The 19,063-nt window shown below is 17.9% G+C and overlaps 6 protein-coding genes across 6 annotated transcripts, besides 24 other annotated features; 2 read left to right on the top strand and 4 right to left on the bottom strand. All coding sequences in view use genetic code 6, as the record gives it.

Moving 5' to 3' along the window:
* Window positions 1-257: 257 nt before the first annotated feature.
* On the top strand, window positions 258-1,617 carry IMG5_182310 (hypothetical protein; the record flags this gene model as incomplete). Its single annotated transcript, XM_004027443.1, has 6 exons — window positions 258-338; window positions 390-671; window positions 915-1,082; window positions 1,234-1,241; window positions 1,299-1,380; window positions 1,546-1,617. The coding sequence occupies 6 exons, from the start codon at window positions 258-260 to the stop codon at window positions 1,615-1,617; spliced, it is 693 nt and encodes a 230-aa protein (XP_004027492.1).
* A 480-nt stretch (window positions 1,618-2,097) lies between these two features.
* Window positions 2,098-2,148: a microsatellite.
* Window positions 2,149-2,378: 230 nt separating this feature from the next.
* Window positions 2,379-4,582, top strand: IMG5_182300 (protein kinase domain protein; the record flags this gene model as incomplete). Its single annotated transcript, XM_004027442.1, has 9 exons — window positions 2,379-2,455; window positions 2,597-2,704; window positions 2,837-2,954; window positions 3,324-3,445; window positions 3,496-3,669; window positions 3,719-4,037; window positions 4,086-4,221; window positions 4,274-4,460; window positions 4,515-4,582. Exons 1-9 carry the CDS (start codon window positions 2,383-2,385, stop codon window positions 4,580-4,582), a joined length of 1,305 nt encoding a protein of 434 aa, XP_004027491.1. The 5' UTR covers window positions 2,379-2,382.
* Window positions 2,715-2,763: a microsatellite.
* Window positions 2,740-2,803: a microsatellite.
* Window positions 2,740-2,828: a microsatellite.
* Window positions 2,760-2,818: a microsatellite.
* Window positions 4,583-4,619: 37 nt separating the features above from the next.
* Window positions 4,620-4,716: a microsatellite.
* A 246-nt stretch (window positions 4,717-4,962) lies between these two features.
* Window positions 4,963-4,988: a microsatellite.
* A 685-nt stretch (window positions 4,989-5,673) lies between these two features.
* Window positions 5,674-5,722: a microsatellite.
* A 17-nt stretch (window positions 5,723-5,739) lies between these two features.
* IMG5_182290 (hypothetical protein) lies at window positions 5,740-6,811 on the bottom strand (the record flags this gene model as incomplete). The annotated part of the gene is made up of 2 exons (XM_004027441.1): window positions 6,089-6,811; window positions 5,740-6,027 (listed from the first exon to the last, which is right to left on the bottom strand). The coding sequence occupies exons 1-2, from the start codon at window positions 6,608-6,610 to the stop codon at window positions 5,740-5,742; spliced, it is 810 nt and encodes a 269-aa protein (XP_004027490.1). The 5' UTR covers window positions 6,611-6,811.
* A 481-nt stretch (window positions 6,812-7,292) lies between these two features.
* IMG5_182280 (hypothetical protein) lies at window positions 7,293-8,224 on the bottom strand (the record flags this gene model as incomplete). The annotated part of the gene is made up of 2 exons (XM_004027440.1): window positions 7,293-7,592; window positions 7,655-8,224. Coding segments are annotated over 2 exons (870 nt in total), but the record flags the coding sequence as incomplete, so codon positions are not given.
* A 680-nt stretch (window positions 8,225-8,904) lies between these two features.
* Window positions 8,905-8,965: a microsatellite.
* Window positions 8,966-9,036: 71 nt separating this feature from the next.
* Window positions 9,037-9,101: a microsatellite.
* Window positions 9,102-11,172: 2,071 nt separating this feature from the next.
* Window positions 11,173-11,217: a microsatellite.
* A 452-nt stretch (window positions 11,218-11,669) lies between these two features.
* Window positions 11,670-14,028, bottom strand: IMG5_182270 (hypothetical protein). Its single transcript, XM_004027439.1, has one exon. It carries the CDS (start codon window positions 13,630-13,632, stop codon window positions 12,847-12,849), a length of 786 nt encoding a protein of 261 aa, XP_004027488.1. The 5' UTR covers window positions 13,633-14,028; the 3' UTR covers window positions 11,670-12,846.
* Window positions 12,645-12,705: a microsatellite.
* Window positions 13,475-13,509: a microsatellite.
* Window positions 14,029-14,181: 153 nt separating the features above from the next.
* Window positions 14,182-14,241: a microsatellite.
* Window positions 14,188-14,242: a microsatellite.
* Window positions 14,224-14,279: a microsatellite.
* Window positions 14,280-14,285: 6 nt separating this feature from the next.
* On the bottom strand, window positions 14,286-16,431 carry IMG5_182260 (protein kinase domain protein; the record flags this gene model as incomplete). Its single annotated transcript, XM_004027438.1, has 2 exons — window positions 14,286-15,742; window positions 15,804-16,431. The coding sequence occupies 2 exons, from the start codon at window positions 16,429-16,431 to the stop codon at window positions 14,286-14,288; spliced, it is 2,085 nt and encodes a 694-aa protein (XP_004027487.1).
* Window positions 15,013-15,068: a microsatellite.
* Window positions 15,085-15,138: a microsatellite.
* Window positions 15,360-15,403: a microsatellite.
* Window positions 16,432-16,853: 422 nt separating the features above from the next.
* Window positions 16,854-16,924: a microsatellite.
* Window positions 16,919-16,960: a microsatellite.
* Window positions 16,956-17,000: a microsatellite.
* Window positions 16,992-17,032: a microsatellite.
* Window positions 17,033-18,412: 1,380 nt separating this feature from the next.
* Window positions 18,413-18,456: a microsatellite.
* Between the last annotated feature and the right edge of the window lie 607 nt (window positions 18,457-19,063).

Raw genomic sequence — 19,063 nt, 5'->3', positions numbered from 1 at the left:
ATATTTAATACTAATTGAAAATAAATTAATCATGCGAAATAGAGGTAAATAGAAACTAAATGCAATAAAAAGTATCAATAGAGGATTCCTAAAATAATTTAAATACAGAACAAAAGGATAACTTTTGTATAAAATAAATAAATGGAAAATATTAGATATAGCAAACATTAAATTAAGAAAAAAAACCTTTCGAAAAAAGCATATGGATAGTAACAAAAAGTGTAGAAAACTCTGAAAAACAAAACGAATTTTTATTAATGCAAGATGATTATATCAAACTAGGACGATCTCAATTTAGAATATTAAAAACTTGTGAAAATGGAAGAAATTTGAAACAAGTAAAGAAAACATAATATTTATTTAATATTTAAAAAAATAAAAAAAAATAGAATGTATTATAATAATTATAATAACCTATTAAAAGCAAAATAAACGAAATCTTACAATAAGAAAATGAATCTTTCCATACTTTAAAAACTGAAGAAAATGATAATTCAGTAAGTTCAATTTAACAAAATGAATCTATTTAGAAATCTAAATGTCCAAATATTTGTAAAATATGTCTTAGTGAATTCGAAGAATCTGAAAATCCTTTAATTAACCCTTGCGAATGTTCTGGTAGTATGCAATATGTTCATCTAGAATGCCTTTAATATTGGATATAAAGAAAAGTAAAAATACAAGAATAAATACACAATCATATGAATAACAAAAATGTAAAATATATACCTTCAAAATGTTTAGAATGTGAATTATGTAAAAGTAAGTATCCCTTCTAATTTGATTTGAAAGATAAAATATATGATTTATTCAAAAACCTTTATGAATAAGAAAACAAATAGAATTTTATTATATTTGATTATTATTCTAAAAATGGAAACGGAGGAATATATTTAATAAGAATTAATAATCAGGATACTTATACTATTGGAAGATCTCATCATTCTGATATTATAATTAATGATTTATCTGTTTCAAGAATTCATGCTACTTTAAAATTTTATCCTGGTAGTAAGGAATTATATATTAAAGATAATAATTCGAAATTCGGAACTTTGGTACTTTTAAGGGAAAATATTTAGGTAAATAATAATATTAAAAATGTTTTGTTCTAAAATGGAAGAAGTGTTTTTTAGGTTTTGGGTTAATTTTCTGATAAATAATAATAAGGAAAATGATTCCTAATTTTTTATTTTAATAAAATATCTATTTTAAATTATGTTTATATATTAGTTGAATTTGTATATTTTTATAATGTTTCATTTTTTTATTTTTATTTTATATCATTTAAAAATTAGCAAATCTCTTAAAAAAAAGCGCATGCGTGAAGCGGAAAATTAACTCGGTGTGGTTTTTTGCAGTTTCCACACCCTTGCAAAAGTGAGCCAAATTGTCTACGATAATAATTCATACTGCATAATGCGGTGATTTTCACATTGGCATTTATAGTGAAAAAATTCCTATAGGCAATGGCTTTGGATATACAAGAAAAAATGAAATAACATTATATATATATATATATATCTTTTTTATCCTAATAAAAAGTTTTGTATTTTATAAAAATATATTCAACAATTAAATTTTTATGAAACAAGATGTACTATTTACATCATTTGAAATTATTTTTTGTTTAAATATTTATGGTATTATTTTTTAATATCAAGTAAATAAATATAAATTAAAATATTTTAATAACTTATTTAATACGATTTTATTTATTTAATATAAAATTAATATATTTATCACGTTAGTTATTTTATTATATTTTTGGAAATTTGTAATAAATTTAACCTTAATTTATAAGTTTATTTATAATTTTTAATAATTATATTTGCATTAAACAGAAATTAATTTATTCTTTATATTTAATTTTAAACAAATACTTATTTTAAAATAATATAATTTTTTGTATATTAAATTTATATGAATTAATAAGATAATTTTATAAAAAAATAAAAGCATTATTCCACATTATAATGTATATTTAATCATAATATAAAATTTAAAGGAAAAAATAATAATTTATTATTATTTAAAGATTAATTATAAAATTTTGATTTTTGTTTAATATTTTCATTAAATAAAAATCACAAAAAAAAAAATTTTATTTATTAATAAATAATTTATATCATAAATAAAAATTTTATTCTTTTTAACATGATTTTTTATTTAAATATAAATTAAATATTAAAGTGTATAAATAATTGGTAAAATCGACACTTAATTTTAAAATAAAATTTTTAAATAAATTATTTTATTAAATTTTTTATTTAAGCATTAATTCTCATCTCTATATATTATATAATTAAGATTATAAAAATATACAAAAAATACATAAATAATAATATATAAAATAAAACCAAAAAATAAAAAAAAAGAAAAATGTAAGGAGAAAATTTAGACGAATTAAACCTATCTAATGAGAAAAATATAGTAAAACAACTAGACTAAGGAGGTAATAAAAATAAAATATAATCAATGTCAAATAATAAAAAATATATAATAATTTAATATTTATAATGTTTTTTATATATACGTTCTTGTTTTTTGTTTATTTATTCATTTATAATATATTTTTAACTTATATTTTATATAGAAAAAGTTCTAATGAGTTGTTCTATATTCAAATTTAATGATTACAAAAAAAGATAAGAAAGAAACTTTTTGGTATCGACACATGCAATATATAATCTTGATGGTTTATGTAAAAATAGAATATAAATATAAATGATAAAACAAATATAAATATATATTATAAATATATATTTATATATATATATATTTATATATTTATATATTTATACATCTATATTTTTATTTATAATATAATTTTAAGCTATTAAAAGAAAAATTGACATGAATAAAATTTAAGCACTTACTATAAGTACTTTAGGAACTGAGTTCGTAGTACATGTACCTGAAGAGTATGATTATCGATATGCTTCTAATGATAAGTAAATATAATAATTTTTTTTTTAATTATATTAATAAAAAAATAGACGTGACAAAATTATCAGTAATATTGTTAAAGCCTTTAATCTTCGCTGTAATAAAAAAATGTCTTGCTTCTTTAAAGTATTTTAAAATTTATATCAATTAAAAATTATTTTCAAAATAAATAGGAAGATGTTAGTCTTTTTAATTATGCAACAACTAAAACTGATAAGAAAAAGAAAGTCGTAAGAATGCCAACTGAAGAACCAAAAGTAATACTTATAAAATTTATATTTTAAAAACTTAAATTATAAAAAAGCTCATGGATATATAATCTTTGAAATAAATGATGGATGTTTAAGCTGATAATTATACTGATATAAAAAAAGAACTTCTACTCTTTGGTCAAGAGAAAAAGGAAGATAAGTCAATTTAGATGATTTCAATACTTTAAAAGTCCTAGGAGCAGGTGCTTTTGGAACTGTGCTTTTAGTCGAAGAAAAGAAAACAGGTAATTTAAATTATTAAAATATATTCTTATTTGTGTTACATAAAAAAAAGGTGAATGGATGGCTATGAAAGTAATAAAAAAGGACGTAATTTTAGATAAAGGATAATTCGAACATACAAAAACAGAAAAAATGGTATTAGAGCATGTTAATCATCCATATTTGGTAAATTTAGTATATGCGTTTCAAGATCCTTCTCGTTTGTTTTTCGTTATGCAATTTATGAGTAAAACAAATAATAATAATTTCTTTAATTTAAAAAAATAATAATATAGAGGGTGGAGAACTTTTCTAACATTTAAGAATATCTAGAAGATTTGAAGAAAAAAGAGCTAAATTTTATGCTGCATAACTTTCTTTAGGTATTGGACATTTACACTCAAAAAATATTATCTATAGAGATTTGAAACTAGAAAATGTATTAATGGACGATTTTGGTAATGTCTATGTCTCTGATTTTGGTATGGCTAAAATGGTCAAACAAAATGAATTAGCTATGACTTTTTGTGGAACTCCTGAATATTTATCGCCTGAAGTTATCTTGGGACACGGTTGTGATCATACTACTGATTGGTGGTCTTTAGGAATTTTAACGTAAATTATTTATTTATTTAATTAAACATTATTTATTATTATTATTAGATATGAAATGATGTTTGGTTTACCACCTTTCTATAATAAATAATAATCTACTATGTTTAAATTAATTAAAGAAGGTGAATTGAGATTCCCTGAAAAACCTGGTTCTACAAATGAAGCTAAAGATTTCATTATTAGAGTATTTTATATTTTAAATCAAATACATATAATATATTAATTAAATTAAAAAGTGCTTAAATAGAGACAGAAAATAAAGAATTGGCGCAAAAAATGATTTAGCTGAAATCTAAGCACATCCCTGGTTTAAAGATATTGATTGGAATCTTTTATTATAAAAGAAATTATAGCCACCATTTATCCCTAATGTTACTGACGAAGGATGGTTAAATAACTTTGATAAAGACTTTACATAAATGAGTAAATTTATTTTGCTTTTTATTATTATTTAAAAATATTTTTTTATAAAAATAGATCCTGTCCTTGAAAACGATGGAAGATAAGTAGGAAAACATGGAAACGATCCTTTTGATAACTTCTGAAGAATTTAAGTTATATAGATAATTTTACTAAATTTATATTTATTAAATATTATTTGTTATTTTATTAATAAAATTAAATATTTTTATCTATTATAATTTAATAAATATATTTTTATGTATTTTAAATAATTAATTTTTATAAAAACATATAATATTTTTATCCTTTTATATTTTCTTTTTATAGCAAAATAATATAATAAATAAACAATTTTAATTATTTTTTATGTAAAGTAATTAAAATTAATAAATTAATTAAAACAATTATATATGAGTATTTTTTTTTTCAATACAATAGTACTTTTTAATTTTATTTATTATAATAAGAAAATATTAAAAAAATATAATAACAGAAATTTTTAATTATAATTTATAAATTAAGATATTTATATATATTATTTATATATATAAACTAAATTTCTAATAATATACATTTTATTTACAAAAAATATATTTATACTATATACTAAATTAAATATAATTTTTACATATTTGCCATATTTTTTATTTAAAAAAAAAAAAATATTAATTTGTTAATGTTTTTTTTTTTAAATATTTCATTTTTAATGTTATTATAAATCTTTAGAGTTTTCTTAATCTTATTAATTTTCTTTTTCTAATCTACTTTCTATAATTTTTTAAAAATATAAAAAACTCATATTTTTTTTTTACAATAAACTTATAATGTTTCTTTCTAAAAGGATTTAGTTGTCAAATCATTTAATGCAATATTTTATGCATAAAATCTTAATTTATTAGCTACAGGGGTGTCTTTTTTGCTAACTTCTCTAATATCTTATTAAATAGCGAAAATAAAATTTGCAAAACAACCATTAAATACGCCTATTCTAACTATGTTTTTAAAAGGACTATAAGGCTTCCATATATAAAATACATTGACTAAAGGTGGAAAAAAAAGCATAAATAATGCCGATCTCCTTGAATAAGTAAAATCATCTAAAAGTATATTTTCTTAAATCAATTAATAAGCTTTTATACTATAATTTTCTTAACAAGAAAGTATTTGAAAATCTTTCAAACCTTTTTATTTTTGACTATTCAATTATTGATTTTATTCTTACATATTTTTTATTAATTATTTTTTTTAAAAAAAAAAAGAATTAATTTACTAAAAAAAAAAAATATATGTAAAAAAAAACTCATTTAAAATCATAATTAAATTCTAAAAATAATTTCATAAACTAAAAATAATAATAAGAGTCTAAGCTTCCACAAGTTTCCCTTATAGAATGCATTCCCCAACTTCCCGTACCCAAATCAACACTTTTAATACCTGTATTACTAGACACAATAGGTCCAATAGTACTTCCACAAGGACTTCCATTTTTCACAATAAATTCTTAGTAAGGAATATTGCCTGAATTTGCAATTTATTTTACAAAACTTGAGGTAAAGGAATCAGTTGAATATCTTTAATTATGATTTGTCTATATTTTAATTTTTTTTTTATATATAAAAATAAAATAAATATAAATATTATATATTTACTTTAATTATAATTCCTTCATTTAATTTAACTTAATGATTTTATTTATGACAATCAGCATAATTAGGATGTATAGAATGAGCCATATCCGCTGAGACTAAAAAAGAATTTGCGAAAGCTTTTTCTAAAGAATCTTATTAAACATTTGTTTATTTTAATGTTTTCCAAATTCTTTATAATGTTTAATTCAAAAGGTTACTTCCAGCGCCTTTAGAACTTTAAGACCCACATTCTTCATGATCAAAAAGGCAAATTAAGTTAATTGAATGTTAATTTTCGTCTTATTTACATTCTTAAAAAGCTTTCACAGCAGCCCAACAGGAAAATAAATTATCAATTCTGGCCGCACTTATGAATTCTTGATTAAATCCAATAATTTGTCCTTGCTAATTATCTGAAAAGAATAAATCTAAATCCAAAATTTGTTTGATAGGAATCTTTATTTATTCCGAAATTTCATTCAGTAATCCTTCGAAATGATCTCTTTTAGAATTTTCTTCGTTTTCTTTATTTATATAAGACATTATTGGATTTAAATGATTTTCTAAATTTATTTGAAATTTATTTTTTTCTTCTTATAAATGAATAGCTAAATTTGGAATTTTAAAATAGGGTTTTTCAGTTTAAAATAAAGTTGTTTTTAACACTTTTTTTTCATCCTAATATATTATTCTTCCTCCCAAAATCAAATCTCTATCAAACCATGTGTGCCATAATCCGCCTCCATATGTACAAATGGCAAGTTATTTAAAATTATTTGAATTTATGTTCCTGTATTTATTTTTTTATTTAATGAAAAAAGTATAAATTATAACGATTTTGGTGCTAATCTTAAACATGGAGAATCTGTATGTGCTGCAATTATTTTGAATTTCAATTTATTTAAGTCCAAATATTAAGGAATTTACATTGCAATTAAGGAACTCCCTTATCTTTATAAAAAATAATTGTTTCCTGGATTTAAATTCCAGTTTTCGTGTTCATTTAACTCTTGGTATTTTTTTAGCTTTAATTAGCTTTTTATCAGCTCTACGACATGATAAGGTGATATACTATAATTTGTAAATTAAATAAACTCTTATGATAATTATTAAGATAGTTTATACATATTTTTTTATTTATAAATGAAAGATTTATATTTTAATTTAAGAAATATTAATAAATAAAATATAATTTTTAATATTCAAAAGTATTTTTTTTGTTAATTCAATTATTGTTATAAGGATTTGTATTTTCAGCAAGCCAATTTATAGACCTTTCTTAATTTTAAATATTACTATAAAAATTAAGTGTTCTAGACTTAGAATTGTTAATCTATTCTTTAAATCCTTTTTCATTTTATTATATATTAATATTTTTTTCATTATTATTTTCTTCTTCTTCTATATTCTCGTTTTAACCATTAGTAAAATAATTAAATTTGTAAATTAATTCTTCAGTATTTTCATCAAAAGCTTTAATTAATTTTTTTAAAAAAGAAGTTCTTTATTTAAAGTCATCAACTTACTATTAAAATTTAAAATAAATAAATATTATTTTTTTATTTAACAAAAAATTATTATATTTACGTTATTTTTTTTAAGAATTTATTTATTATTAATAGATTTTTATTTCATGTTTTTTTAAACTTCAAATCCTGAACATTCTTAAGATGTATAAAATAAACCATAAATACTTTAACTTTCACTAAAACCTTTAAATAAATCAATAGAAACCCCACTAGGTTTCGACAAAGAGTTAATTTTATATTAATTTTCAACTATTTAATTTCCTTATAGAGAATGTACATTAATTTAAGTTTCAATACTTGAAGAAATTATTTTAAAAGTGATTTCCAAAGGTTCCTAGTTTGACCTAATATGATTAATAAGGTCCTAAACTGTTTCCATTTCCGAAATTTATAAAAGAAATTTTATATATAAAGGATCAGATTCATTAATAAAATGCACTGCAAGTTCCTTCACATATAAAACTAAGGACTATGAAAAATTTTCATCATTATTAATTAAATTGTAGAGGTTTTCAGAAGATTCCGAAGCGTTTTTTTCCTTTAAATTTTTGATAAAATACTCCAAATAAGTACAAAATATATGCTTTTTGTCTTATTCGAGATTAACTTTGCGTTCTTTTACATTCGCAAGTATATCTTAAAGTTTTTATACATTGAAATTTTTAAAAAGAATTTCAAAAAAGCGAAATGCAATGCATTTATAAGCATTATTATTTTATATTTCTGTATTAAAAAACTCTTTTATATATTAAAATTAAATATTTTATTCAATTATTAATCCTTTTTATTATAAATATTCAGGAATTGTTAAAACTTTTTAATTATTGTTTTCAAAATTTTTCTCGTTTACTATTTACTTTTATGCATTGATTTCTTAGTATTGTTGTGTGGAATAATTGTGGTTTATTGATTATTAAGATTATAAAGATTGTATATGAAATATTTAATTTTATGATTAAGTATTTGCTGAAGTTTAATTATTAGATTCAAGATATTGAATATATTATTCACGCATTTATTGCAAAAAATCGTACCCCTTATCTAGATTATGTTAGTTACCATATAGAAATTATTTGAATTTTGATAGATTTTTCATTAATATGTCTTTCTCAGGATGGGTTAATGTTATTTTTTCAAAGAATGTTGAAAACAATTCCACCAATACGGTTATTTCGACATTTTTACTCATTTATAGTCTTTTTAATTTTTTAATTTAAAAAAAATAATATTATTTTTAACACTTTTTTTTTTTTACTAATTATAATTAATTATTGTTTATTTATAAAATTCAATTTTTTTAAAAAAATATTATTTATATTTAGTAAATATATTTATTATTTTATTTTATTTTTAAATTATATATTATTTTTGCTTTTTATTTATTTTTTCTCAGTATTTTAAAGGAATAATTTATACTTCATAATTTTTTATTGAAGAAAAAAATAATATGGATAATTAAATAATATAAATTAATATATATTTAATATAATAAAAAAAATATATATCTACTTATTTTTTATTAAAATATATCAATATTTTTTGTTTTGTTTTTTTTATTTTTTTTTTTTCAGAAAAAATAAAATAAAAAATTATTATTATAAATTTAAAAAAATATGATATAGAATTTTTTATATTAAAAAAATTAAAATCATATATTATATTTTTTTTTTGTTTTCAGTAAAATAATATATAATAAACATTAAAAAAAATGAGACCATCTAGAACAAGAGAAGAAAGACAATAAATAATTTAATATACAGATGAAGAATAGTTAAAAAAAGAATTCGAAAAATAAGCAAATGAAAAGCGTTTATAAAAACAATATTAATAATTATTAGAAAAGTAAGAAACCTTATAATATTATATAAATAATAAAGCCGAAATAAATTAAGATTAAGTAAATAATGATTTAGTTTTGTTAAAAAAATAATTAGAATAAATGGATCCTAATTAAGTTTGGGAATTATAAGATGAATATAAATAAAAATTAAATAGAAATGAGAAAGTTTAATAATATTAATAAAAATAATAATAAGATAATCCAAATAACAATGATTACCTAATATTTAATCAGGAAACATAATTATCTATAGGAGAAATGGAAAGATAAAAAAGACTAAAATTAAGGGAATAAGAAAGAGCTCGAAGATTATTAGGGGAAGAAATAAGTGTTTACGATAAAAATATAAATATAATAGAAACAAAAAATACTATAAAAGAAAAAAATTAAACAGAAATGATTCCTTAATAGGATAATAATAATATTTAATTTAAATAATAACAATTTTAAAAAGAAGAATTTGAAAATATTAATAATATTAACTTAAATAATTAAAATTAAATTAATAAACTTAAAGAAAATATTAATAAAAATATGATTTAAAATTCTTATAAAGAAAACAATAATAATTAAAATTAAAATAATGAAACAAATAACAATAATATAAAACATATAAATAGTACAGCAACTCCAGAAATTAAAAGTATAAATTTGTAAAAAAACAATGTAATAGGATTTAATTATTAATAAGATTAAATACAAGATAATAAAAATAATGAAAAAAAATAAAAAATGTTAAAATATAAATAAGATTTAGATGAATAATAAAAAAATAATTAAAATATGGAAAAAAATAATCAAATAAAACCTTATAGCGCTCAAAACAGGAGAAAATCTAAAGATGAAAACATAAATATTGAATTTTTCGAAAAATTCGGAAATGAAAATAAAAGAAAAACATAAATAGAAAATTAATTATAAAATTAATAATAATATTTACAGAGATTTAAAGACGAAAAAAAAAAATATTAGAAGATAAAGAAATTTCATTTTTTGATAAATTCGGATAAAATGATAATAAAACTAAGAAAATTTAATAATAAGATATTATTAATTAAACAAAAGAATAATATGCTGACTAATTAATGCAATAAATAATTGAAAAAAATACTTATTTAAAAACTTATGAAGTTGAATAAGAAATTAAAAAAGAAGGAGATTTCTGGAATAAAAGTTAATAGGATTAAAAAATTAAAGAAAAGGAGAAAAAAAAAGCTTTTATGGAAGATTTAAATAAATAAATAGAATTAAAAAAACAAATACAATAATAAGAATAAAAATAAGATTTGGAATATAAAAATTTACATTAAGAAAATAAATATATTTTATAAGATAAAAAACAATTTTAAAAAGAAATTAACCAAAATGAAAACATTGAATGCTTTACTCCAAAAAAAGAGCAAAAAAATATTTTAAATATGGATGCAAAAATTAAATATAGAGAAGAACTTAAAAAATAAATTGAAGAACAAGAAAAAAAAAAGAAACAGAAAAACTCATGAAAAAAAAGCAAGACCAACTAGAAGAAATAAAAATAAAATAATAATTAGAAGAATAAAAACTCAGAGACATTGAAGAAAACTAAAAAAATAATAAAAAGAAATAAGAAATTTAAGATTTTAACAAAAATGTATTACATAAAAAAGATGATAATTAAAAATAAGAGGATTAATAGAAAAAAAAAATATCATCTGAAATTCCTTAAAAAGATTTACATATTAATAATAATTTTGAAAAATAATAATAATAATAATAATAATAATAATAATAATAATTATAATTGTAAAAATAAGAACCAAGTGAATATATTTATTTATAAGTAAAAACACCTTATCAATAATAATAATATGAAAATAATAATAATATACATAACAGTGAAAATTATTAATAAAATAATTAAGTATTTTAAAATTAATATTAAAACATGAATCCTTATTAAAACGGTTTTTAAAATGCTCCTAATTGGAATGGATATTAATATTAAAATATGGTAATTGATCCTTATGCATAGCTATTTTTTAATAACTAATTTAGATATATGAGTCCATTGATTAATAATAATTTCGATTAATTATACTAAAATAAATAAGAGTTAGAGGTGCAAAGATTAATAATGGAAGAGAAACTAAAAATTTAATAAATTGCTTTATAAGAATAAATACTTATTGAATAATATAGGAATTAACTTAGGTAAGCTTAGCTAGAAAAAGAATAATATTTGAAAGAAATCATTAAAATTTAAAAAGAATTAGAAGTAAAAACTGGAGAAAAGATAAATTTGAATACTCTTTCTTAAATAATGATGAATAATAATATAAATCCATAAGACTCGATTAATTATATAAATTGTTTGAAATAATCTATCGTTTAAATTAATAAAAATATTGATTATTTAGGTAAAATTTAAGACAATTAATAAGCTATAAACAGTTAATACATTTCAGGTAACATTTCAAAAGAAAACATATAGAATTTATTAAAAAAATAAAACTCATTTTTAAACAATATAAGCGAATTTAAATAAAATTTAAATGATAATGAGAACTTTTATAAATGCTAATTTTTTAATGATAATACTTTTAATAATAAATAAATTTTTTAAGAAATGCAAAACGAAAATTTAATTTCTTAATAAAAATAGATTTAAAACTTCTCATAAAATAATTTAAATAATTAATATAAAAACCCTAATATAAAAAATAATGAAAATTAAAAATTTACTTTATAAAAAAATCAAGCTTTTTAATATAATTAGTCCAATTTTGAAAATAGTCTTCCTTGTGAAAGTAATTTTGTATAAATAGAGAATTTTAACTAAAGTTTTTTAAGAGATTTTAACGAGTACAATTAAATGAAAAAATTAAATTTTTAATAAAACTAATAAATAATAATTTAAGAAATGCCTAAACATGAAGAAGATTTAGAAAATACACAAAATAATTAAAAAGATATATTTCAAAGTATATTAAAACATGATGAATAATTTCAAAGTATATAATAAAATGACAAAGAGTTAATAAATATTTAATAATATGGAGAAAATTAATAAAAGTAATAAGAAAATTCAGAAAATAAATAAAAGTATACAAAAAAAATATAAAGACATGATTAAAATTTATAGAAATATTAAGAAAATTCAGAAAAATATTTTGAATAAGAAGAACAAAAAATAAATAACAATTAAATCTAAAATTCCAATAATAAACTTACAAATCCAAGCCAAAATGTATAATATGGCACAAATCCAAGTCAAAATATATAATATGGCATAGAAACATAGCTTATTAAAACTGCTGATTATTATAAAATGTTTAAAGAACATATTTAGGAAGGCAGATATTCTAAATATATAAAAGATAATGAATAATAAGAAGAAGTAATAAAAGAAAACTTTAATGAAAAAACTAAAATCAATTAAGAAAATACAAATACTTTAAATGATTATACTATAAATGTGCCACAATAAAATAAAAATAATATTGAAGAAGATGGATTGGGGTAAACTTAAATTAGTGAAATTAGTTCTACTGTAAAAGATAATCATTAAATTGATTAAAATATACATAAAAATGTTATGTTTATGTTAAAAAAGCATAATATTGAATTAAATAATCAAGAAAAGGATTCCGAAAAAAAAGAAGAAAAAAATATTTAAATGTAGATAGAAAAATCTAAATAAAAAAAAGTATTAAAAACATCTAAAGAAGAAGAAAAGCTTGATATTTAATAAGAATAAAATTTTGAAATTCAACATGAAAATATAACATAAAATTCATTAGAAGAAGAGGAATATATAGATTAAGAAATTGGAAACGAAAAAAATAATTATGAAGAAGAAGTACCTCCTGAAGTATTAGATTTTTCCAATTAACAAGAAATAGAAATGAAAGAAGCCGAATTTCATAATGACGAATAATCACTTGCCTTACCCGATGATGACTTAGATTAATAAAAAATAGGAGAATTTATTCATTCAAATGATGTTAGAAATTAAATAAATGCAAGTTATTAAGAAGATCCTGAGAATTAGAAAACTTTATAAAGTGAAGAATTTGATAATAGTGAAGATATTTAAAGACATATGAAACTTAATTAATTAAAAAGCCAAATTTTATAAATGAATAATAACCAAAGGCCTATAAGTGCTAATATATAATTAGTTTAATAATAAAAAGATATGAAATAAAACTTATCATAAAATAATAGTAAATAAAGCAATTTCAAAAAACCCAAAATAATTAATATTTTTGAAAAAAAGAATGAAGATAGAATATAATCTTTTGTAGATTAAACTAATGTATAAAATAATATGATAAATCCATCTACAATTATTTAACCAAATGTATCGTATAACATAAATAATAATACACTTCTTATTTAAAAAAAAGAAAAATCTAATCTCGTTTTGAATAGATTGGAAAACCTAATCGCCAATTTAGAATATTCTGCTTAAAATTAAGTTGTTAATGACCAAATCGATGATGAAAATTATGATTATAGCAAATACTTTAATAAATCTTAAGAACAAAAATAAACTAAAAAATAAATTACAAATAAAAAAGAAAAACCTATTTTTAGTTACAAAAATAATAATAATGAAAGTTAAAATAATAATACAATAAATGAATTAAAAGGATTTTCAAATATAAGTGAAATCGAAGAAATGGATATCAGTAATAATAATGAAGAAATATTAAATAAAAAGAAAAAAAACTATAATTTCGAAAAATACAAATTAAAATGAGAAATTAATATATATAATTTTAAATAAATAAATATAAAATGTTATAAATATATATATATAAATATATATTTATATTATTTAATAAATATATATAATTTATATTAATCACATTCTTTTAATAAATTTATTATTTTCCCATAATCCACTTACAGATTCTTCATCTAAAGTATAAAAAATTCCATATCCACTTACTGTATCTTATTTGAAGTTTCCTGAATATTTCTCTCCATTACTTAAAAAAAGAGTACCAAATCCTTATTTTTTATCTAAAGTAAATTCTCCTTCATACTTTACCCATTAATTTTATAGTTAATCAAAGTCTTTATAATCAAATTTTTACTATATGACTAATGGTCTGTTATTGAATAAATGTCCAAAATTATTAAATTAATCTTCGAACCAATCTCCTTCATAAACTTTATCTCCATTTGGATAATATAGCGTACCTTTTCCATGCATTTTATTAAGTTTCCATATACCTTCATAAGCTCCTTTATTACTAAAAATAAGTTTTCCAAATCCGTCTCGATATTCAAGAACCATTTCTCCTTCATAATAAGATCCATCTTCATAATAAAACGCTTATTTCTTTCTAGGAATATTATTTAGAATGTTTGGATGTTTGCTTGTATTTTGAAGTCCTCCAAGAAATTAAATTTTTTATGCAATATTATTATTATTGGGTTAAATAAATTAATATTGTTACATTTATTATTATAAAAGAAAATTTTTGTTAATTGAATTATGATTGAAGTTATTTATATTATCAAAATAATTGTTATTTTACATATTATTATTACTATTGTTTAAAAATTATTATATTAAATTCATTATTTGATATTAATTTAAATTATTATTCATTTAATCTTAATATTAATGATTATTATTGAAACTATTATGCATGTTATTAATAGGATTCATATTATTATTATTAAATGAATTCATATTATTATTATTATACTAACCCATATTCATATTTTATATTTAATTATGATCAAAATCTTATATCATATTTTATTAATTATGATAAGAGTTTTAATTATTTAAAGGAAACTAATTAAAATTGCTAGAATTATGTACATGATTAGAATATATAATATTATTATTATTATCATTAAAATTTTATAAATGATTATTATCTTAAAATCCAAAAATATTTTAATTATTATTATTATTTGCATTATTAATAAGATTATTATTATTCATTATACTATTATTATTAACTAATCCAATATTTTATCCGTTGCTATTAATTAAATTATTATTAATCAATCCATTATTAGTCTTTATGTTATTGGTATGCTATAATATATTATTATTTTAGTCATTATTAATTTATTATTACATTATAAAGTTATTTCCATCTAATAGTGTTAATTATAACAGTGATTCCGGTTTGGCTATTTATGATATTCGTTTATTTTATAGTTTCGGATACATATTTAATTTATAGTCTAATTATACACAATCCATTCGCATATTTTCATCTTCAATAAGCATTTCTCTTAGTAAATTTGCTAATTCCATATTATAACTAAGTGAAAACAATTATAATTATTTTTCTTTTTATTATTTTATTTTATTTTTTTAAAATAAATTATTCTATTTTTTTGTTTTGTTTACCTATAAACATGTAATTTATTGTTTTTTGAGAAAAATCGTAAACACCTTCCATTGGTTGCATAGTTCCGCAATATATAATTATTAAAGCTAGTGCAAATACATCATTTTTTGAAGGAACTCCATCACTTTTCTCAAATATATTCATTAACCCTTTCATACATTCTGGTGATAAATACCTATTTTTATAGTTTCCTTCTAAACAATCTTAATAATTAGATTTTAAGTTAAACACACTTCTATCAGAAATCTTATATATTAAACTATTATCTGATTTTTGCACTATGAATATTGTATCTGGTCGTAAATATTCATGTCTTTAACCATTATTATATATAAATGAGAGGCCACCAGATACACTATCTAATATTTTCCACAATTCATCCTCTTAAAATCTAATATTTTGCTATAAATGACTTTATATTTGCATTTCTAAATTTCCTTATATATAATCATATAATTTATATATTTTAAATGAACGACTACATACTGAATCTTCAATAAATCTTTTGCACACTTTTTTTAAGTTAAAAATAATATAAAGTTTAGACTACAATTTATACAAAAAAAAAAAATACTATGTAGTTAAATTATGTTTGGATGCAAATTTAAACTTAAAACTCGTTCCCATTTCTCCTAAAATTCATTATTCATTTCTACTTCATTATGAAGATGAGATTCTACTTAAATTATTTTATAATTTTAATTTGTTTTATATGTAAATAATTCGAAATTTCCAAAATATAAATCGTTGTGACTACCATTTGATATAAAATTTTGTATTATTTGTTAGTATTTCTTAGTGTACTCATCATTTGTTTATAATTCTTGCTGTTCTTTGGATATTTCTGCACCCATTTTTATATTTTTGGTTAGAAAATTAACTATTTGTTATTTTTAAATAATTATTAATATATTAATTTTTTTAATTAATATTTAATTATATTGAATAATTATAAAAAGTAAAATAGATTATATATTTTAAAGTGATCATTATTTAATATTTTATTTTCTATTTAAAGCCTTATAAATTTTAACAGTATTAATTCAATGTATATTTTATTAATATAAATAAAATAATTTATATTTAAAATTAATATATAATATATATTTATTAATTAATAAATTAAATTGTTTTTTAATCAATTAATATTCTTTTTAATAATATATTATATATTTTATAATTATATTTATTATATTAAAAATAAATTATTAAATAAATATATTATATTTTATTAACTTTATCAAAATTATTTTTTTCTTAAATGAAAATATTTAAAAGTTTTGAAAATTTAAATACTTCAATTTTTTTAAAAAAAAACCTAAATTATTAATAAATAAAAATATTAAAAATAAATTTTATAATTTTTACAATTAATTTCATTAAAATTAATTACTTTAAAAGTTTCCTTTATATTGTTTTTTAGTCAAAAGATTAAATTTTAAAAAATTAATATTTTATAAAGTTTATTTCAAAAATAACATTTTTTTCTAAATATAATATTTATTAAAATAAATAAAAAAACAAACTATTATAAATTATTATTATACATAAATATTAAAAATTTTACATATTATATTTTTTTTTTTCTTTAAATTGTAATTTATACAAATTTAAAAATAATAATAAATTGCTTAAGTATAAATATTTTTTTTTTCTTCCAAATATAAAGGAATTATGATTAATAATTATAAATAAAATATAAAAATATTATAAAATAGATAAATTTTTATATATATAAAAATATATTGGTATTATGTTTATTAATTTTTTATATTTGAAGTGAAATTAATGACATTTTTTTTTTATAGATATAGTTCATTTTAAAAAAAATATATAAACAAGTAATATATATAAGTATAGAAATATATTGATTGATATTATACATTTATAATATTTCTATACTTTAATGAAAAATATTACTTTTTTTATATTTTACTAATTTAAAAAGATAATAATTGCTATATATCGACGATAATAAATATTTTTATTTTCAATTATTTATTCTTAAGTTTATATAATACAATTTGTAAAAACAAAAAACAAATTCCCTCCTTTTTAAAATAAAATAAAATATATAGAATGAGTAAATTAAAAAATTGTTTAAAATAAATTGATTAAAAAATTTTAATAAAAAATCATTTATTCGAGAAAATAGATTTTTTTTTATTCTTTTTTTTAAGCATTTTCTAATCATTTTATTCATAATACTAATAAAGCATTTACTAATTTTATTCAAGTACTTTTTCATATATAAATGTATCATATTAACATAAAGTTAAAAATTAAATACATTCCTATTAATTTCTTCTAAAACCATACCATTGTTTTAATTATTCTGTACATTTTTAGATATATTTATTTTTTATCCAATCAGGTTGCCAAATTTTTTATTTTAATATTAATCTTTTTATATAATCTTGATTATAATCATAACTTCCTAATTCTGGAATCGTAACTTAATATTAATATCCAACTTTTGTAGCATAATGTTAGTTTCTAATGTATAAATGAGGTATTGTTTCCTAGTAATCTTAAGGTATAGCTGATTCACTAATAATATTATTCGAACTTTTAATTAATAAAGTATTATTATCATTTTTAATATGCATTTAATTATGTTAATTATTTGTTTAATTTTGTAAATTATTTGTTAAGTTTGCAACACAAACATTCTTTTGTTTTTTAGGATCAGGAGATGATTCAATATTTTATTTTCGTTTATTATTTTAAAATATCTAAATAAACTTTAAAGGAGAATCTGATTATCTTGTCGAACTTTCACTATTTTCATGATTGTTATTATTTTTAATAAATTATTTTATATTTAAAACACTATTTTTAAAATCTGGGTATATGTTTTTATCATTTTTTTAAGAAATGATTTATATTTTTTTTGTGATTTAGTTTTCACATTATGTTTATCTTTTACTTAATAAATACTTTTTATAAGGAGTGTCTAAAATGACACAATTATTTTTATCTATTTATTTGTTTTAAGTAATAAGCTTCTTTTCATCTATTTGTTTTTGATCGATTGTTTCATTCACCTTTTCTTCATTTTCAATTATTTTTTCTTTTTATACTATATCTAATTACGCTCTAGTTTAACTTTACTATGGAGAAAGAGTGTCCGAAATTTCAGTTTTTGAGTTTTTATACATCAATTTAGATATATATTTTGTATTATTTCTTGTTGAAATTTAGTTATTTTATGTTTATAATAATTTTGCTTAATATTTTAATTATTTTCTTGTTTTTT

The sequence above is a fragment of the Ichthyophthirius multifiliis genome, assembly GCF_000220395.1.
Source record: "Ichthyophthirius multifiliis unplaced genomic scaffold scaff_1120509251325, whole genome shotgun sequence".
Lineage (NCBI taxonomy): Eukaryota > Ciliophora > Oligohymenophorea > Hymenostomatida > Ichthyophthirius > Ichthyophthirius multifiliis.
Note: the sequence above shows the minus strand (reverse complement) of the source record. Positions and strands in the feature narration are given on the sequence as shown.